Source organism: Peromyscus maniculatus, chromosome 6, assembly GCF_049852395.1.
Source record: "Peromyscus maniculatus bairdii isolate BWxNUB_F1_BW_parent chromosome 6, HU_Pman_BW_mat_3.1, whole genome shotgun sequence".
In the NCBI taxonomy this organism is placed as follows: Eukaryota; Metazoa; Chordata; class Mammalia; order Rodentia; family Cricetidae; genus Peromyscus; species Peromyscus maniculatus.
The window spans coordinates 56,564,650-56,587,121 of NC_134857.1; the positions used below are offsets into that span (position 1 = coordinate 56,564,650).

Below are 22,472 nucleotides of genomic sequence, written 5' to 3' on the forward strand. Positions count from 1 at the left end.
GGATTCCTATGTGCATGAACATGTACGTCTCTGCATTTGTATATGGGATTTTGTGTGTATGTGTTTTTTCTTTGGCTGTTTATCTTCTGTTTGTTCTTTCTGTCCTATTCTGATTTGCTTGTCTTTTCTTATTTTATTATTGTATCGTAAATGCCTGTTGTTTTTTAAATGAAGGACAGAAAAAGTGTGGATCTGGATGGAAGGGTCGGTGGGAAGGAACTGGAAGGAGTGGGGGTGGGGAAACAGTAGTCAAAATATAATGTATGAAAAAATCTATTTTTCAATAAAAAATAACGATAATGAAGACAGTAAGCATTAGGGTATGGCAGCAGATGTTCAGCCCCCTCCTGCTGTATCTTTAATTTCTGTAGTCAAGATTCAAGTTACACTATAGTTTTAACAACTCTTTGTGAGCAATGTTCATTGTTAACCTGTGCTAGGAGCACAGGAACTCCTTTGCAGCTCCTGGAGAGTGGTAATACGACCTCCTAGATGACCATGTTGCTAGGTAACAGCTTGTTTCCTTGGTCACAGTGAGTCCATAGAAGACTCCTGTCCCCAAAGTGGCAGCAGATTCTTGGTGGACAGTTCTCATATCCTTGGAAATGTGCAAAAGATTATCTTTAGAAAAATAGCTTTTATGAAGCAAGAGGGACTTTTCTTCACCTTCCAGACATGTTTAAAAGGTAGGAAAATAAAATTAAAAGTAACCTTTATTTTTACTTGATAGAGAACATAAAAGTCCAGCAAGTATAGATAATTTTACCAGATTATATTGCAGTTAAAGATGTAAAGTGCTGACCTGGAGGCTGATGAAGGTTGCTTCCAGAATGAAACAAACTCACCCATCACCATCTGCCCAGCACTTGGAGATAACTGTAAACTCAAAGGCAGCTCCTGCCTTATCAAAGGGAGGTGGGCTGTTGTTCAGTAAATATGTCTGCAGATACTCTTTAAGAAGTGGGTGGGAATTTCAAGGGAATAAAAGGGGCAGCTAAAAGAGAATAATCTATTAATATTGACTAGGTAGATTTAAATAAATCTATTTACTGCCAGTAGGAGACTATGAATTAGTTCCAGGAAAAGCCTAGTCCTTCCTTACACAATCCACATCTCATCACTGTCTACTAAAGATTTCACAGATCGTGTAAATAATTGAACAATGCACGTCTTGGAGGATTATAGTCTTCTTCAAGGCTTTTTGTTTTGTTTTTTGCTTTATATTGCTGTATAACTGGGTTCACATATTTTAAAGCACGAGATTTACCTTTTCTGCCTTCAATATTATTAAACACCATGACTTCATAAAATATAGAAATTAGTTGTGGCTTCCACTTACTGCCTGTAGTCAAGAGAAAAAAAATTTAGGTGTGGAACTAATGAAGTACCAGAGTGATCTGCTTCTATAAGCCAACTGTGTACACCTAAATCAGTGTCATAGTGTGTTTTATTATTAAAATATAAGTGCTTCAGCCAGGCAGTGGTGGCACACGCCTTTAATCCCAGCACTCGGGAGGCAGAGCCAGGCGGATCTCTGTGAGTTCAAGGCCAGCCTGGGCTACCAAGTAAGTTCCAGTAAAGGCACAAAGCTACACAGAGAAACCCTGTCTCGAAAAAAAAAACCAAAATAAAAAAATATATAAGTGCTTCATAATACTTCATAATTTGGAGAATTGATAGGCAAGAGTCCTTTTCAATTGGGTAGAGATTCTATACAGTGCTTTGGACATCATTTTTACCCGCACTAGAAGGTAACTCATGAGCTTTATGTAAGCTGATATTTACCATCAATAACGCCGTTTTCACCTGCGTTTATGAAACGATTTTTAAAGGCATTGTAAAACAAGTGACAGTGGGGTACAACTTGTCTTTCATTATTCAAAATTTGAAAGAAAAAAGGATGAGGAAACGATAATAGGGAGGAAGAGGGCAGAAAAGGATGGAAATGGGGAGGGTAAAGAAAGGAGGATGGGGGAGGAGAGCAGAGGAGGGAGGGCAGGGAAGGGAAGAGGGGGAGGAGAGCAGAGGAGGGAGAGAAGGGAAGGGAAGAGGGGAGAGAAGAGCAGAGGAGGGAGAGAAGGGAAGAGAAGAGGGGGAGGAGAGCAGAGGAGGAGGGCAGGGAAGGGAAGAGGGGGACCATTTTCTGCACACTTGTCTTTGGTATTTTGCCAGTCACATTGTCTGCACACTGTGATTCATAGGACTTCCCTAAAGGAGTCTGCTTCATTTGGGCTTAGGCAGTTATACTTTTTTTTATCAGGAGACTGATGCCCATCAGTATCTATCCTCTAGAGTAGCACCGAATCTGGTTACATTTTCAAAATTGTAACAAAATATAAACAGGACAGAGTCAAAACCTAAGCACAACTTTGAGTGTGAGGACAACAAAGGTCTCCAACTTCTTAATTTGATTTTTAGAGAGAGTATAAAAGTATTTCTATCTTCCTTGCAATTTAAAAGTTTTTTTTCCATGTGGAAGGCTCTTGTTTGCTTTCTCACTTTTATTTTACATAGATTTGTGACTTATTGATGTTTATAAAGCTAGGCATGGAGGTGTGGCAATGAGAGCAAGCAAAATTTATAGAAATAAAAAATTGTTCACATAAAATTAAAATCCAGCTCAGGAGCATATATATATATATATACTTTATTGAGTGAAGGAGGAGCTTGCAGATTTTGGAAGAGTGCTATTTGCTAACTGAAAAATAAATTGACCCTTCTTCCCTCCTCCCTCAATAGAAGCTCTCATGGGAAATCTCCAATAGAAATAGAGGTTTTAGAAACTTAGTTGTACTGAATGCTGTTTTGTTCACCCTGTGTGTCACAGAGGAGCCCCTGGCCATGAGATGTGCCCAGTGTCACTTCTTCCAGACACAGAGCTCAGCTTCCCCTGGAGAGGTGGGCTACCTGCTGTTTCCTCCTTTAGTGACCTTACAAGTTATGTAACTGCCAACTAGACATTTTAATTAAGCTGATAGGTCCTGCTGCTCCAGACACGTTATACGGCTTATAAATTCATGGCTGTGAAAGACGCCACAGTCTTCTGATGGAAGGTGCTCAGGAACTGATAAGTTCCTATTGTTGTTTTTCATCCTGTCTTCCCAGCTCACCTGATGACTTCTTGTTAGTCACTCTACATTTTTAAAAAATAAGAATAGATGACCAGTTCAGACAATGCCACCTATTTTTAAAGACACTCTAAATCAAGCCTGATGGCTGCTGCACAGTTACAGCCAAGGCACTTTCTCTAGGACAGCTTTATATCATAGCATTAATAACAGTAATTCCTCTGTCATAAGGGTTTAGATTTGTAATTTATGATTGCTGTTTGTTCGCTGCTGGCAGAAAGATTAAAACTGAGCAAACCAATATACCATGGGAACGGCATATGTCTGGTTTATTTGGAAGTGAGGGGAGTGAGGAACGTGTTTTACAGGCAGTGTTTTACACTGCTGTCTGGAGTGATGTTCTCATCCGGTTCCATGTTTGAAAGTTTATCTATTGTGTGCTGTGAATGAGAACTGTTCAGAATTGCAAGTTCAGTAATGATTTTCTTTATCAAGTGTACCCTAATAATGACAGAGCTTTACAATTTCTAAAAGGTCAGTGCAGTACTTATCTGATACTTGCATGTCATTTGAATCCTAGTAATTAATTAATAGATATTTATTGGGTGGTTGGAAAACTACTCTCTCTGTATTAGTTACATTTCTGTTGCTATGATAAATTCCCATGGCCAAGGCAACCTATAGAAGAAAGAGTTTATTTGTGCTTATGTACTGGAGGGAGAAGAGTCTATCATGGGGGCAGGGATGGCAGCAGGCTGGCATGGCAATTAGAGAAGGAAGCTGACAGATCGCATGCTCAACTTCAAGCAGGAATTGGAGACTATATAGTCTTTCATCCTACCCCCAGTGACAAAACTCCTTCAGCAAGGCTGCACCACTCAGACCTCCCAAAACAGTGTCAGCAACTGGGAAAAGAGTATTTAAATGCCAGAGCTTGTGGGGGAAAATTTGTCATTCAAACCACTCCACTCTCTGGGCTTCAATTTCCTCATCTATAAAACCAAAGTAAAAATGTTGTATGTTTTTATTAGGAATGTAAAAAAGTTGAATTTGTGAATCCATGCAAAACTTTTCGTACTGTGCCTAGCAAATAGTAAGTGTTCAAGAAATATCGGCTCTAACATTGTGTTAGTAGTATGGGCCAACAAGATGATGGAGCAGGTAAATGTACTTGCCTGCAAGGCTGATGACCTCCCCAGAACCCACATGGTAGAAAGTGAGACCTGACTTCTTTGGGTTATCTTCTGACCTTCACATGTGCTGCCCCACACATACAAACACACGGATGCCACACACATGTACTCACACAGACAAATAAATGTACAAAAATCAAAAGATCCTTATGTCAGCAGTAACAGCAAGAGCATTGCAAAGCCAGCATGCCCAAACCTAAGTCAGGACGCTTCTACATGAACTTCTGAATACTGAAGGTAAAGAAGTGATGATAATAGACACTGAGTACTTGTCTGGGTCACTGCAGTCACCACAGCTTAGAGGGCCAGGACTCACACATCTTGCGGTGTTGCCTTCGGCATAGTGCGGTGTTGGCTTTGGCATAGTGTGCATTAGGACTATCTTGGATGGAGCAGTTATATGACATAGAAGATACTTCAGAGTTTTCTTTTCCAAAGGGTCAAAAAAAGAGAAAAACCCTTCTGTTTTCTTGAGGTTTCTCAATAAAGCAAAGCAAACAAAAAGAAAAATGAAGACAAAAATCCTTGTTCCATATGGCATTTGGGGTGGAAGTGAAATCACTCACTATTTTCAGAGTTCCAGAAGGCTTTTATCACAATGTTGTCCTAGGGCATGGCTTCTGGTCACTGCTTACTGCAGTGCTGCTCAGGGGTGACAGAAGAAAGTGAGGGCAGAAAGCAGAAATGTCACACTTAAGAAGGTCAAAGTAGTCATCTACAGCCGCTAATCTTTGTAGCTCCTTTCCTGCAGTAAAAGGGAGTCAGAAGATGGCAGACTGGGGGAGGGGGTATTGGGTACTTTCCCACTATTACTACTAATGTTTTCATTACCCACTTATATTAATAAATGGTTCATAGTTATTAGGATAATATCACAAAGAGTTCTACTTTAAGTCAGGAAAATGTAGGACTAAAGATACAGCTCAGAGGCAAAGCATAAGCTTTATAATGGCAGACCCTGGCTTTGATCCCAGCAAAATAAATAAATAAATGAATCAGAGAACATTAATGAAAGCAGGGGGATGGGGTGGCTTTCACTTGCTTTTAGACTTACTTTCACTTTGCATCCCCTGACCCCCCCCAACACACACACACACACACACACACACACACACACACACACACACACACACACAGTGAAAACCACCGAGTCACTCTTTCTGTCAGACCTGATTTTGTGATCACTTACTGTATTTCAGGGAAATGGTGTAAGCAAAAGAAGAACTTCATGGTTAATGACCGAGAGAGAAGCAGAGGATGTTTTTGTTAACTCAGTCTCATATTTGTGAACATTATTAGAGTTGAGACCCATTAGCTACCATTTACCCATGCTTACTAAATTTCTGATTTCATTTATACTAGTGCATTTTATTTTTCATTAAGCAATTTTTATTCATTTTACATACCAATCATAGATAACCTCTTCCCTCCTCCCACGCCTCCAGCCCCCCCCCCAACTCACCCCCATTCCCTTCTATAAAAAGGTAAAGCCTCCCATGGGGAGTCAGCAGAGCCTGGTACATTTTTTTTTTTTAAAAAGAATTAGATACAAAAGTCAAATGTGTAGCCACTGTTAATCCCTAAGTGTATTGTGTTGTTTTCCTTCAGTTTTTTCCCTCATGATTATTAGCTAAAAGTATGTTTGTTGACATCGGGATTTGATTACATTAGTAATTATGAAGTTCATAGACTATAGTGTTGTTCTTCAAATGCCTCTAAATTTGTTTCCAAAACAAAGTACTCTCTGGGAACTTCTAGAACAAGATAGAAACTGTTAAGGTGGGTAAGGAATAAGGCTATGCCTTCTGACTTTTTAAAACTTTTTAAGAGAGTGTGGCTGCGGAAACAGCAACAGATTCTTAGAGTTTGAAATACAACCTCCTGGGAGAGAAATAAGCCTCATAATAGAGGGGCAGCTTCGTTTTAAAAATTTATTTTTATTTTATTGTTTATTGTTTAGTCTTGACAATCCTTCATTGAAACTTACTTTCCAAGACCAGACGTGGTGACACATGCCTTTAATGCCTTTAATCCCAGCACAGCACTTGGGAGGAATAGGCAAGCAGATCTCTGTGAGTTTGAGGCCAGCTTGGTCTATAAAACAAGTTCCAAGGCAACAAGGGCTGTCACACAGGCAAACGCTGTCTCAGACAATCAATCAAACAAGCAAGCAAGTGAACAAACAAAAACAGCTTCTTAATACAAATCATGTTATTTTGTCTTAAAATTATTGATGTTTAAATTATGTATAGTACCGACTACAGGAAGAGAAACTGATAACAATTGCAGAGAAAAGTATAGAAATGAATAATAAGGCAGAAATTGGTACAGAAGAATAATAACAACAAAAATAAAGATGCTTTCTATTTCAGTCTAACGATAGGGAAGAATGTGGAAGAAACTAGACAACCAAGTGGACTGGCCGGGCAGCATTTTAAAGTGACCGAAGCTGTTCACAGAAGCTGTTCCTTTTTAGCTTTCTTTGCCACCAATTTTAATGGTAAATCTCAGGGAACATTTATGGCCCATATTTATGAGGTGCTACAAGAGAAAGAGAGAGAGTAAGGATGCCGGCAGGTGCCACGTCAGCTCTGTAGCTCCGTGGGAAATGACCATTCAGTGCATGGCCCGAGCACACTGGCATCTGATAAACTTGGCAGTGTGCTATTTCTTTTTCTAAGACTGGCAGTTCATTCAGGTGTCCTTGTTTGGGAGACAGAGGGCACTTGTTTTAAGTGGGTATAAACCCAAATTTTATATATGTACATATATATGTGTGTGTGTATGTGTGTGTGTGTGTGTGTGTGTGTGTGTGTGTGTGTGTATGCATGTTTAGGAGGATGACAAGATATAAGTCTTTTTATAAGCTCTTGAAGTATCACTTACAACTTGTGTAAATGGAAGTTTCTGCTTATAATTTGCTGTTATTTTAAATGGAGGTATTTATTTTTAAGACAGTAAAAGACACACAAAAATACTTTCTCACATTCTTTCCCTCAGCTCCTCAGATCGAAGTGCAAGTAGCAGAGAGACCCGTCCATCTCACATGGCATGCTGCTCTGATCTCAGGGAGCCCCACACCTGTTCAGCTCTTTCACGGAACAGGAGATGTCCTCCACGTGCAGATTCTGGAATATCATCCTGGGTAAAAACTTTTCCACTGGCAATTTAACTTACATTATGTTTCAAAACACAAATGACTTTGTATTTAACATGGAACCAGAGTGTTTTCACTTCCTCCCCTTTCATTAAAATGGTTCCTCTTAGCCTATAGGAGTCAAATCCGTTTTTTTTTTTTTAATGTCTGCTCTCAAATTATAGAAAATAAGGCTTTCAAACACAATTACTGTATTTTATTCAGTTTTTTGTACCCAATGTCTGACAGAAGCTTGTCACACAACAAAAGATCATCTACATATGTATGTATACATATATGTATAAAATAATATTCATTCATTTATATAAATGAATATAACAAAGCACACAATGAGCCATTGTTATGCCAATCTAGAAACAAATGAAGAATATATTTAAAGAAACCTAGAATGTAAGAGGCTCTAGATAAATCAATCGAGGCATCAAAATTGGAAAAAGCCATAAGGCAAGGCTTGAATGTTCGCTGTCATCTTGTAGAGAAAAAAAAAATGATCACACACCATACCACACCAACAACTTAGTACAATGGTAAGCAAGACACACCTACCTTCTTTGCCTGTAAGAATAGAAACCACAAATTAAGCCATATAGCTCCTAAAAAAAATGGATTCCAGGTGAAAGATGGAAGTTTTTTGTTGTTGTTTTCTGTTTTTTTTTCCCCTCAAATACAGCTTTAGCTTCAGTTCCCTTCTATTTCCACTATTAGCCTCATAAAGAAGTACTAAGGGGCAACAGGGCGTGGCATCCCCAGGGAACTGAACTTGCAGACAGTTTTCCTATGTAGAAAATTTCACCTAGATTCCATAACAGAAGAAAGAGAGGACACATTCTGAAAATATATAAAATTTTGAAACTATGTTTCTATAAACATATAAACCATATAACAGACAATAAGTTAATTACTGTAGTTTACTAATCTAAGATCTAGTTGTGTTTATTAGTTATTTTAGAGATAGTTCATAAGAGCAACTTAATTACTAGAAAATTCATTAGCAAACACTGACTGTTTCAACAAATTACACTAGCACTCGTAACATTTTAGCATCTGTTAACCAGATTTTGGGTGCTAGTTTATTTTTGCAATGAAAATGTAGGTTTTGTAATTAAAGAGCCCAGATCATCAAGGGACTAAGTAATGAAATCAAGAGATCAAATTTTAAAATTTTATTTTCTTTACTATTTTTAATTATATATATATGAGTATGTGCCACTCTGTGAGTATGTGCTCTTGAGTGCAGTTGCAGGTAGAAGCCAGAGGCACTATAATCCCCTGGAGTCAGAGTCATAGGCAGTTGTGAAACACTTACCTTGTGCCTTGGAAACTGAACTCAGGTTTTCTAGATGAGAAGGCAGTTCTCTTAAATTCTGAGACTTCTCCCAGCCTCAAAAATCCATGGATTAAAGCTATCCTTTCCTAATTCACTTTGTGACAGCCTTGTTCCAGTTTTCCCATGTGTTGGGCCAAGAATGAAAGGCATTATGATTTAAAGGCTGTGGGAACCACTCACAGTATGGACTCACATGTATACTAGCTCACTAAACATCTGAATCCCATAGGAAAAACTCATGTTTAATTATACTAACCATCTGAAGGATAAATTTATCTAGCAGTTGAAGTATTTTTTTATATTAGTTACACAAATTTACACCAAAGAAAACCACAAACTGTGTGAGAGGCTCAGTGAGACTAATGCAATCATTTTTAATTCTTTGAAGACACTTTGGTAAGCCCTTATTCTAAGTTGGTCTGTTCTATATGTGTGTAGCAAAGGATAACAGAAGAATGACTCTATGGTGTGTGTGTATATTCAGCATAGCATCTTTTCAGTAATATAAATTATTGGCAAAATTATTAAGGCAACTCCACGTAGTTAAAGGAAGATTTGTTTAGTGGGTGACTTACAAATGAAGGGATAGGTAGGTCGCAGGGTCTGGGGAAGGTGTATCGCAGTCCAGCGGTGTTCTCTTGAGCTCTGTTCGGTCAACCTCCACCATCTAGGGTTCCAGAACAGAGAGAGCGCTGGCCCATCCAGGTCTTGGGTCTCTCGGCACCTCCCTTCGCCCCGCCTTGTAGGCGTGACAGTTGCCGAAGCCTCAATGGAGGTTGGAACTTCCAGATCAAAGCTGGAATAGCTACCCACTACAATAAATAGTCTTCATTTGTTTATGTTAACCTCAGTAATGTCATCAGAGGTACAAATGCTGGGAAATCTGATTGGTGACAATCTTTGCAACAGATTGCTGGTAGAAGTCAGAAGCACTCTAATCCTCTGGAGCCAGAATTATTGGTAGTTTTGAAACACTTACCTTGTGTCCTGGAAACTGAATTCAGGTCTTCTAGAATAGCAGGAAGTGCTTTCCCCAGATATGGTTTCAGCACATGTTCTGGTCAGTGCTAATCTGACCACAAAAAAAGAAGATGACCAAATCTGAAATATTTCATTCAATAATAGCTACACAGTTTAAAGTTTGTGTTAATAAATAGGACTGCTTCACAGGAGAAGCTACCAGGATATTTAATAGTTTATAAACCAACATCTGTGTGTGTGAATTGAATTACTTAGGAAGATAATCAATACCATCAGACATTTAATATAGTAATCTCAGACAGAGAGATTCTTTTATGTAACTTCACAAGGGCAGACCTCGCACACACAAAACAGTTTAGAGGAGTTATATAATGAGGCAATCTTATAAGTTAGTCCTGTTCTATAATCAATTATTCATCATGAAACAGTAAATAGACATTAAAGGGCATTAGAGTTGCTTAAAGTAGACACATAATGCATTTACACATGTAAATATATATATGATTTTTATGTAAATGTATATATTTATATGTATCTATACACATATTTATTCACTCTATTGTTGACTATCAAATATAAAAAGGTTGCAAGTGCTGAGACACAGGACATGAAGATGCATAATGTAGAATTCACTAAGGTGACTTCTATCACAGGATATTTGGATTTTAATTTGACTTAATATTTGATGCATATGAGTAAATTAAATACATTATATGGTGTATACATATAGTAGATGATATTTCTCTTTTCTCTTATTTTAAGCTTCCACCAGATTCTTATAAATATCTTGCATGGTACAATATAGAACAGCACGACATTCAAGGAAGTCAGCTACATTGCCCAAGAATAAGAAAAGGTAAAAAAAAAAAAAATTCTTTTTGCACTTTCTGAGTAGATTTTATTGTGTGTATACATGTCAGAGTTACTGTCCTATTGCTATGAAGAGACATCATGACCAAGGCACTCTTATAAAAGAAAGTATCTAATTGAGAGCTTGCTTATCCAATAAGCTACAGTCAGGGAGAGAGGGTGAGTGTGCATTGTTGGTTGGTCTTTGGTCTTTACTCTTTTGAGGGGCCTGCCACCTAGCTCCCAAATAAATCACACATGGAAGCTTATTCTTAATTATAAATACCCAGTCTTAGCTTGGCTTGTTTCTTGCCAGCTTTTCTTAACTTAAATTAGCCCATTTGCCTTTTTCCTCTGGGCTTTTACCTTTTCTTACTTCTGTAACCTTACTTTCATTCTTACTCTGTGGCTTGCTGTGTAGCTGGGTGACTGGCCACTGATGTCCTCCTCCTTCTCTGGCTCTTTTTTCTCTTCACTCCTCCATCTCTTTTCCTTTTCCTCCTCCCAGATTTCTCCCAATATATATTCTCTCTGCCAGCCAGTCCCACCTATCTTTTCTTCTGCCTCACTATTAGTCATTCAGTTCTTTATTACACCATCAGGTATTTTAAACAGACACAGTAATACAGCTTCATAGAGTTAAACAGATGCAACATAAACAAAAGTAACACACTTTAAAAAATATTCTACAATGAGAGAGAGAGAGAGAGAGAGAGAGAGAGAGAGAGAGAGAGAGAGAGAGAGAGAGAGAGAGAGACTGGGTGGGCCTGGTGTGTGCTTATAAAATTTTAAATCCCAGCCTTAGTGACACATATCCACCAACAATGCCACACCTCCTAATACTTCCCAAACATTTCCACTAACTGGGAACCAAACCTTCAAACACATGAACTTATGGGGCCCATTCTCTTTCAAACCACCATAGTGTATATTAAAATATATTCCTGTATTCCTTGGGGATGGGGAAAGACATTGTTTATGGATTGAATTTTTCTTTTGTAATAGCAAAGGATTGTTTCTATAGTGACTTCATCTTTAAAGTGTTATGAAAACAATAATACTTAGTACTAAATACTGAATAGAAAGGTAGAGAAAGTCCTGTAACCAACCATCTAAAATAATCAGATTTTCATATATATATATATATATATATATATATGCAAAATTTTGTATTTTGCATTTTTCTCTAATATGCTATCACCTAAAACATACATTTTAAACTTGTATTCATTTGTAATACTTGTACATATTAAGTGTATTTAATCAATGATAATTTTTAGAAATTAATTTATTGCTTTTATGAGCATGAATAATGCCTCAATTGATGAGCTAATATAGCTTTAATTTAGTGTAAATATATACTAAAATCAACAGAAGAGGGCCAGGCTGTGGTGGTGCATGCCTTTAATCCCAGCACTCAGGAGGCAGAGCCAGGCAGATCTCTGTGAGTTCGAGGCCAGCCTGGTCTACAGATCGAGATCCAGGACAGGTACCAAAACAAACAAACAAAAATCAACAGAAGAGAATATTCAGTGTACTAGGGTTCTCTAGAGAAGCAATAGTTTTTTGTCTATAAATAAAATTATAAGATATTTATTATAATAATTGGCTTACATGATTATGGAAGCTGTGAAGTCCCAAAATATGTCAACAAGTTTAAAGAACCAGGAAAGCTGGTAGTGGATTTGAGACTGAGTCTAAAGACCTCAGAAACAGGGATGCTGATGTTGTAACTCTCTTAGCTGGAGCCCAATAGGAGAATTCTCATATACGGCCTTCAGTCCAAAGCCAGGGCATGTGGAATCCTAATGGATCCCAGCTCTAGAAGTGAGAGTGAATTCACCTTCCTTCTACCTTTTAGTTCTCTCTGGGCCTCAATGATTGAGTGGTACCAGCCCCGGAAAGTGAACAACAGCCTTATTTATTTGTATTGAAACACCCTGTAATGATGACAAATTTAATTGTTATCCTACCTGGATTAAGGGATGTGTAAATAGATGATAAAGTGTTATATCTGGTCTTACCTGTGAAGATACTGTTGAAAGACTATCATTTAAATTAGCAGACTGAGTAACAAAGATTTACCCTTACCTAGAACAGGTAGGAACCATCTCAGTGTTTGAGGACCATGATAGAATAAAAAGGCAGAGAAAGGGTGAATTGTATCTCTCTTCTTGGGCAGGAATATTTATCTTCTCCTACCCCTGGACATCAGAATCTCAATTTCTCAGGCCTCTGGACTTATACTTTAATAGATTAGGTTTGAAAAAGAGGACTATGCATTTCTCATGTCTTTGTGTATTTATCCCCTTTAAGTCGGTAAAACAATACTATGCAATTCCTGTTTCATTGACATTTTAGTCTTTATGAAACTTCAAATATTTTGTTATTTTTCTCATCTATATTAAAGTATTGCAGTAATACTGTGTATTATATAATTTAATGATTGGTTTTGGAAAGGAAACTTTAGAGATGTTTACCTGTTGATTTCTTTCTCCCAGAAGCATTATTTTATCCACAGACTACATGTCTATCACTCCAACTCAGTCAACAAAAGAAGATGCAAATAATATTTTCTTAAACCTGGTACAAAACATGTTCGCACACTTTTGTGCTATCAACTGTATAGGCAGCTAAGCACTAACTCATTTTTTAAAAAATACCATTAAATACCATTATAATACACAAATTAAACATGGCCTCTAGAAACATTAGACTGTTTTTTTGAAGTTTTAGAAAATCATAAAGAAGAGAGATCAGAAGATGGAGAGACCAAGTGTGGAGAGAGGAGTTGCCAGTGCACAGGAGAGGGAGCCAGGACACTGGATGAGATAAACAGGAGTCAGCTTGGGTCTTTGAGTGTATCATGTGGGAAAAAAAATCACACTTCTGGGCCTTTTATACCACAATGTGAGATTGTTCCTGTGGGATGGGCTTCTGGAGCCTGCCTGCACTTGTTAAATGAGGACAGCAAATTCTGTTGGAGATTATCTGAAGGCCTTGCTATGAGATGTGCTGAGTGTTTTGAGAAGAAGTATTTGCTAGACAGCAAGTCAGTAAATAGAGGAAGAACACTGGTGTGCGGGTGTGGGTGCATGTGCAGGTGCACGTATGTACGTAGGTACACAAGTGCTTTGGGGGGGGCTTGATGTCAGCTGCAGTGATGCAAAAAGAAGCTGTATTCTGAGAACAAGTAGAGGGTGGAGGTGTGAGAACTGCAGAACTGAAGAAACATGAGGACATGAAAAGAGCAGGAAAGCTGAGAGGAAACTGAACGTGAGCGTGTACAAAGACAGTTCATAGGCCTCCCCTCCTCCCTGATTTAAAGAGCCGGGTCAAGTGCTGAGGTCATCGATCAGCAAAACCAATCCAACACCATGACAATAGTAACCACTCATGCAGAGGACACCATGGCTCTTCTGAGATAAAGGCACATTTCTCTTCCTTAGACCATTAACAGCACCCAATCTCTCCTAAGTGACTAGTCATAAAAGAAACAGAGCATTGCCTAGGGGAAGAAAAACACTGGACAAAAATCCCATCACCTTAAACTATAGAGAAAACAGATGCCCCTTCTACAATGCCCTTAATTTGGTTTAAACTTGTTTTTCAAGATGGAAAACAAATGCTTTCAAGAGCAGGCTGATAAGAATTGTCCTCCTTTGAGATTAGATCCTCAACTATTTATCAAAACTATTTTAGATGGTCTCCACTGTCCCAGTTGTCCATTCCCAAAGACTTGGTAAGGAAAGCAAGGTTATCTGGTGTGTGATAAACAACAATTTCCTGAGGGTTTGATTGCTGGATCAAGAGTGACTTAGCCTGTCCCAATTAAATGAAGCAAACCAGTCTATTGTTGAAAGAATCCTTCTAAAGGATAGATTTATTCTGTTTGACAATCTCCCAGCACAGCGATTCTCTGACTGCCATTTTTAGCTATACATTCAGCAAGGAGACAAAGAATGAGCTGAGAGATAGCAAATGAGAGCCAACATCCCTGGGCTGTCAGACACTCCAATCTATAGTCTTAGCTGCTAAGATATCTCTTCAATTACTAACCCAGTAAGAGTAAAAAAACACCAATTTAATATAACTTCTCACAGAGGAAATGAACTTTGACCTCCATTATCAAAGAAATCTTTGGAAGCTACTCTAAAGTGAAATAATTAAAAGACCAGAAAATCAATAGCACTCAAACCAACAGTACAGGGCAGAGCCTCAGAACTCCGGGGTATTCAACACATAGAGAGCATTACCAAATGTGGACAGGGTTTGAGACAATACTGTTTGAAGTTTTCTAGGGTCAATTGGGTGGATTTTTAAAGCTTTGTACACTATGGATTTTATTTCCAATCATCTTCATTGATGAAGAATATTTCCTAGCTGAGGTTATTTTATTTGCAAGTTTGTTGACCCTATCACACTCAGAGTCAAAAGATTTCCTGGGTTACCACAGTACAGCTCATTATGACAGAAATAGGCCAGATGACACCTGGACTTATAGCTCCCCTTGGTGAAAAAGACTGTTTGTGTCAGAATAATGAAACATTTGGGCTCTCTCTTATTGCTTCCGTAAATTCTTCACCAAAGGAATCATTATGTCTTATCATCACATAGACAAACATGCCACAGAGCAATGTTGGCCTGTGGTATCTCCAGTGTTCCTTTTTCTATTACCTTTATCTTTGAAAAGAGTAGAACCATGACTTTCAGAAAAAAAAATTACAGAAATGAGTACAAAGGCCACAGGTACAACACGTACAAATACAGTATATTAGAGTTGAGAGGCAGCCTTTAAAGCTCACCATCAAGTTGTTTCAGGGACCACAGATGATAGAAGAATGAGCTTTGCTGGGGGAGCTCAATAAACAATGCTGCGGATTGAAGAAATAAGAGAGAATATGTTGGCCATTTTTTTTTTAGAAATAAATATTTTATAAACAATTATGGATGCCAAACAAGTATGTTTTCCCTCAAAACTCAGCTCACATTAAGTCCTTGCATCTGACCTTTCTGGTATTTTTAGATATGCAATGAACTGAATGAAAGTCAGTACCTGAAAATCCTTTATCTGGAGTCCTGTGGCTCCTTTTCACTGACCTCAACATCAACAGCAGAACAATCTTTCATAACCTTGAGAATTGTGAAAAAAATCTTATTTGGAGAAGAGTATTGAAGTAGGAGAAAACTTCTCTGGAAATGCAAATTAGATTAAAATGTGGGCAGCTCTGTTGGACAAGACTGGGTTTGTGGGCAGGCAATAAGGTATGTCATGTTTCGAATGTGCATGTTCTATCATAAATGCTTGAAGGATGGGTGGCAACTTACAAAGAGGTTCCTGAGAAAGCAGCTGCAGTTTAAGGGGAAGATGTGAGTATCCAGACATTGAAAAGGGATGGAGTCTGATGATGAAAAGTGATCAGATAAAAACTCACTGAATTGAGAGACCAAAGGGAGAGAGTCAGTAACAACTTCACACTCCTCTACATAGATTATATCAAAATTAGATATACTAGTGACTCTCCTCATTTTGGTGTACTAGTTAAAATTTGCATAGAGATAAAGGTTCATTCTACATACTGATTTTTCTTCCACTAATTAAATGAACTCTTTTCACATTTTAGTAGCTGTAGAAAAAAAGATTAAATTGTATTTGAGCTTTAAAATATACCCCCAGAATTTAGGGTGGTCTAATAAAATGACAGATGATGTATAGTTTAAATATCGTTTTCCATAGTAATATGCTACTTCAAATTTTAAAAGGAATCTACATATGAATTTGTGTTTGTGTGTGTGTATGTGTGTGTGTGTGTGTGTGTGTGTGTGTGTGTGTGTGTGTGTGTGTATGTAGTTACTGCAAACCAAACTCTGGGCCTTCCATATGTCAGGCAATTGTTCTACCACTGATTCACACTCAACTCATACAGGTAAAAATTGACTCTTAATTATCTTTGGAAACATGAAGCATTGGTTATATGTATGTACTATACATATATATTACTCTATACATATATTTCCAATGGTCCATACATATGTAAATTCAAATAATCTGCATCTGTCCTTTTTTCCTGTTAACTATACTCTCTTTTCTGTCAGTTCTACTGAAAATTAAAACTGATAAATGAAAAAGAAATAAAATTGTTTGTGTAACTCATCCTGTGATGGGAGAATTTAGAGAATAAGCTATTGGACAGGGCTTCTTCAACGAGGAAGGAACAAGAGAACCAGGGGCAGGGCCTTAACTCTCCGCCAGAGATATATCTATGAATCTAATTCCCTGTTTTCAAATCAGGAGTTCAGCTTCCCCAGTTGACCGTCTACTATGGGTTCTACATCCATAATTTCAGTCAATGACAGAGAACCTGTAGATGCAGAAGCTTGGCAGGACTTTGCAAGATAAGAGAAAAAGTACATTGGGTAAACTTTAAGAAAAACATTTCTGGTGATACTTAGATAGAGGAACATGTAGGGAAGTCATGTGATGTGGTAAAGTGATCCAGCTTCCTCTACCTGGATTAGGCATGGTAATGGGGTAGAGCACGCATCAGATGGGAAAAATATGAACTTTTAAATAAATGCATGTTCTTTTCCAACTATGTAAAGAGTAAAGTTTCAAACACTTGACAAAAAACAAAACAAAACAAAACAAACAAAAACCCGAACAAGCAAAAATGCCAAACCTGCTCTCCTCAACTCTTCTGAGGTTTCACAGTGTGGTTTTGCCTTAGGACCCTCTGAAGAATGGTTACTCTCCAGACAAACGGGATGCATCTTGGCTCCAAAGAACAGAGTCCTTGAGAAAAACAAATGGGAAATGTGGTTGCAGGAAAACTGGGAAGACTGCAAGGTGAGCTCTGGTAAAGCCGGCGCTCCCATCTGATCAGTTACAGCAGGACTCACTTAAGAATACTTTGAGACTTTCACAGAGTATGTCTTTCTTAAGGGCAATTGTCAGCATAAGAACCAAAAAGTCCACCATCTCCAGATTTCCGTGTGAAAATTCATCTTTCCTTCATCTCTCCTCCCGCTTTCTCTTCATCATGACAATGCTGTGTATTTTCTACCTGTATGGCAGTATTGCTAAACATTGGAAAAGCTGGAAATAATTGACAATGAAACCATTCTCTTTGTTTAAAACAAGTTGAATTTATGATAGGATAGATGCTCCATTATTAAAAGCCCTGGGTGCTCTTCCAGAGGACCCAAGTTCAGTCTCCAGGCCCCATATTGTGGCTCACACTGTCTGTAACTCCAGGCCTAGAAGTTCCAATGCCCTCTTTGTCCTCTGTGGTCACTGTATCCATTTGGTGTGCATAGACATACATGCATGCAAAACATCCAACACGTAAAATAAAAAATAAAAGGATTTTTTAATGTCAAATTTAGTGTAATTATATCAGCAAGTCTATGATGCTATCTAGATTTTCTTGACTGATGGGTCGTGGTAAAAGTTTTATACAGCTAAGGTGGCTGAGCTCCTCTGCATGGAACCTGTGCAAATGAGCTTTTTCACCAGGGAAGACATGAGCTGCGGTTTCACAAGGTGCAGCTCAGCTGACTGAGTTGCTCACACTGAGTCAGCCCTTTTGATTAGTCATCCTGCTGACTTATAGGTGACAGAGCCTGTGGTCACTTGCCTTCTAATTTAGTCCCCGTAAAAATCATGTGTAGGGAGCTGGAGAGATGGTTCAGAGGTTAAGAGCACTAGCTATTCTTCCAGAGGTCCTGAGTTCAATTCCCAGCAACCACATGTGGCTCACAACCCTCTGTAATGAGATCTGGTGGCTGGGTGGCAGTGGCCCAGCACTTGGCAAAGCAGAGCCAGGTGGATCTCTGTGAGTTCGAGGCCAGCCTGGTCTACAGAGCAAGATCCAAGACAGGCACCAGGACTACACAGAGAAACCCTGTCTCGAAAAACAACAAGAAAGAAAAGGAGATATGGTGCCCTCTTATGACATGCAGGCAGAATACTGCATACAAATTTAATAAATAAGTCTTTAAAAAAAACACAAGTAGGCAGAGGATTGCATATTTATTTGGCAATATGGTTGGTAGCATTGACAGCAATAAAAGAGAAAAATTATTCTCTTGTAAACTCTTCTGGAAATGATTAAATTACACTTGAGGGCTTTAGGACATCTAGAGATGAGTGTGAGTTCTGAAGCTTTGGGTTGGGTTCTCCTGATTCTTACTTTGCTTCACAAGCTGACTTTGTATGTCATAGAATTGGTAGTGTATGGGAAGGAATTCCAAAGAGGCTCTGTTTTAAATTCCTCCTTTCAGAAGAAGTCCAGTAAAAAAAGTTGTTTTCCCAAGGTGGCAGGGATTATTAGTGGAAGATAAAAAGAATACCATGTTTATGATATAATGCTTTTTTAAAAGTTAATTTTAAATCATTCCTCTAAAATAAATGGGTACATACTACCCTTTCTAATTTAACAGCCAGCATACCCACTCACTTATTTTAAAAAGAGAAACCCTGCTCCCAAGGCTCTGACCTCCAGTTCCAGCCTTCTCTTTCTTGGTGATTATTTTGGTCTATTCATTCTTTACATCTGTAATTTAAAGCATTTGGCTAACATAAAGGTCAATGGAACTTGCTAATCAATTACCAACAAAAATATAAGCACTCCCTCCAGCTATTCATCACCCATCAATGCCTGAGGAGGGTAGGAGAGCTGCCCTCAGTACTCATCTGTTATGTGGCAGCATGGGCAGGAGAGCCCCTCCTCAATTGGCTCAGGTGGGAGAGCTGGCCCTGAAGTCATAAGAGCAAGAGAGCTGTCCCTGCCCCTCATCAGCTGCAGCACCCAGAAGATTGGCCCCTACACCATGACTGGGCAACACAATAGAGCTGACCCTGAAGATGTAGGTGTGGGAGAACCGACCCTGAGAATGTGAAAGTGGGTGAACTGGCCCTGGCCCTTGCTCACTGCTGCAAGGGGTGAACTAGCCAGGGCAATGCTGCAGAGCTCCCCCTGGTGGTAAACACAGGGGAGGGGTGGAGGACTGACCAACCCTGCAACTACCCAGGTCCAGAGCCAGGGTTATGTGTTGGCCCACCCCAACATCCGCCCCATCTGTGATCTGCTGGAGTGTGTGTGTGTGTGTGTGTGTGTGTGTGTGTGTGTGTGTGTGTGTGTGTGTGTGTGTGTGTGTGTGTGTGTCTGGTGGGGGGATTGTCTTGCAGATCCCAGGGCTACAGTATCTCTACAACATAGGGCAGCGAGGGTTGTCTGGGCAGAGACACAGTGAGGGCCCAGTGTCAATGGTGTAGCGGAGGCCAGGGGCCTAGAACCAAACCATCAATCTTTGTGATGGACGCCTGCATGTAAAGATGTATGAACAAAGGGGTTTACTGTGCTACTCACTGTGTCACACTGCAGCTTCCATGACGAGACTTTTTTCTTTCTTCCTTTTTTATCTTAAATTTTATTTTGTTTTATTTGGGGGGGGGCATTGCAGGGGCAGAGGGCAGATGCAATTGGAGGGGAGATGGGTGGGATCGGGATGCATGATGTGAAAGGCACAAAGAATAAATATAAAAAAGAATGTTAAAAACACAATCAACTTTTGGGTAACTATAAAAAGCTGACTTAATAAACTGTAAACTATCATGGAAGACCTAATTGCAAGATAACAGTAAATAAGAAAACTGATCAGTGACATTGATGTGTAGGAGATGGGTATGATTATTCTCATTCCTTATGTTTTATTTTTAGGTAAGAGTCTTCTATGCTTATATAAAACAGAATTTTAAGTGTGAAATTTTGTAATGTTTAATGTCCAGAATATCAAGACCTCCATTTTTATTTTATTTAGCCTTCTTGTGTGTATGATGTGTGCATGCACGTATGTGTGTGTGTGTGTGTGTGTGTATGATGTGTGCATGCACGTGTGTGTGTGTGTGTGTGTGTGTGTGTGTGTGTGCATGTGCGCATACCCTGTGGAACATGTGGTGATCAGAGAATGACCTTAGGTGTCAGTTCTTGTCTTTCACCTTCTTTGAGACAAGGATATGTTTGTTGATCATCCTACATATTTCAGGCTAGCTGGCCTGGGAGCTTTGGGGAGGCTCTTTTTTCTCCACCTCCCATCTCATGATAGAACCAGGATTACAGATTGTTGCTATCATGCTCACTTTTTAAATAGGTTCTGGAAGTTCAGGCTTAGATCCTCACTATTGAGTGGTAAGCATTTTATCCACTCAGCTATCTCCCCAGCCTCAGACATTAATCTTCCTCAAGTAAGATGCCTGTAGTTCCTTAAATACAGCAAATTATTTTGCTTAGGCACTTTAAGGGGGTTACTATTCTACTCAACAGCTTTTATTGGCAGCAGTTGGTGGTGAGATCTAGTTTCAAACATTATGTTGTCCTTTATGACTGGAGGTTTTAGAGCAATGTTACCCCCAGGGATAGTAATGACTTCCTATACCCAAAATTTGACCAATATCAAAAGTAAACATTAAGTTACCATGCTTGAAATAAAGTCATTTATGAATACATGTTTGTTACTAGAAAAAAAAAACCAAAGTTTTAATGCTCTAAATAATGCTCTTTCTCTGGATTTTTTTATTAGTATGATTTCTGAGTATTTCCAAATGAGGCCAATGGATTGATCATTTAGACCAGTCACTCTCCCACAGATTTTTACTGACTATAATCTGTGCCCCTAGAAAATTTCAGAAGTTTCTTGAGGATCCTAACCTTCTCTCATTTCCCTCTAGCTTTGTACCACTCAACAATTCTGATTAGCTCCCAGCTTCCTTCAAGGATCCTGGCAAGATAATTGTGATTGTTTTGGAGGATGAACAACACTGAAGACGAATAGAGAGATGATTTAATAAAAATTTAATAAAAATGCATTATAGCATTTTGAGTAATAACTACATTAAAACTGACAAGTTATTATTTTGGTTTTTTTTCTTCAGCAGTTGAACATTTCATTTCAGGATTTGGGGGATGCTTATCAACTTGAAAATTTCAACAGGATTCTTAGAAGATTGATTCGAGTAGAAACCCTATGGTTGGTGGATAATTCACTGGTGGATCTAAGTGCCATAAGATTGCCAAGGTACCAGTGACCATTCTCAATTTAATATTTGCTTCTTGGACACATGTGCCTAGTGTATCCATAGAACACACCTTCATTTATGAGGTCAAATGGATCTTAGAAACAACCATTTATGCTAAAGTGCTCATATGGCTGGGCAACAACAAAATGTTTATGTCAAAATATCATACTTTAGAAATAAAAATGTTTTCTTCCAAATAGATGCTTTTGTTTTTGCCAATTCTTAGCCCAGTAATTGAAATCATGAACTCTGCGAGCAGAAAATCTTGCCATTTTCCTTGTGTTGTAAACTAGAAAATACAATTCCATTCCACACACACTATGGTTGTAAGTTAGTAATTTTTACATGGCTGCACTTATTGAAGACTTATGTGGAGGAACCCTAAAAAGTAGCTAACAAGAGAATTATCTGCAAAGTGGCATAATATAGCTGTTAAGGTTGCCATCATCAAGACAAAAATAAATATAAGATTAAACAAAATATTTTATAAGAAAAATTTCTCATGAAACCCTTCTTCACTCAAAAGATTCCAAATTCCTGTTAGACAAGCCACTCTTTGTCTCCAGTCAGAGTGGTGCAAGAGTACTCTTTTCAGAGAGCTGCTTTCAGCTCCATCAGACAGACTGAGCAGGTGGCATGAGCACTGGATGCCTTCAGAGGCAGGATGAAGTCTTCCAGAGTTGATTAGAAGACTGTCATGGTTAATTTTGTTGTCACCTTGACACACTTGGGAAGAGAGAAATTCACTGAGTAATTGCCTCCATCATATTGGTCTGTTGGCATGACTATCTGGCATTTTCTTGATTACTGATTGACATGG

General features: G+C 38.7%; 1 protein-coding gene across 1 annotated transcript; it reads left to right on the forward strand.

Annotated features, from left to right (window-relative positions):
• The first annotated feature begins 569 nt into the window (after positions 1-569).
• On the forward strand, positions 570-21,661 carry LOC143274029 (uncharacterized). The gene is made up of 5 exons (XM_076575309.1): positions 570-686; positions 7,262-7,406; positions 10,489-10,582; positions 17,304-17,422; positions 21,509-21,661. The coding sequence occupies exons 1-5, from the start codon at positions 676-678 to the stop codon at positions 21,659-21,661; spliced, it is 522 nt and encodes a 173-aa protein (XP_076431424.1). The 5' UTR covers positions 570-675.
• Positions 21,662-22,472: the final 811 nt, after the last annotated feature.

Excerpts from the sequence above, each read along its gene's own strand:
- LOC143274029 (XM_076575309.1), top strand. Across the intron at positions 7,407-10,488 it reads ATTCTGGAATATCATCCTGG|CTTCCACCAGATTCTTATAA; the intron begins GTAAAAACTTTT and ends TCTTATTTTAAG. Across the intron at positions 17,423-21,508 it reads AAAACTGGGAAGACTGCAAG|CAGTTGAACATTTCATTTCA; the intron begins GTGAGCTCTGGT and ends TTTTTTCTTCAG.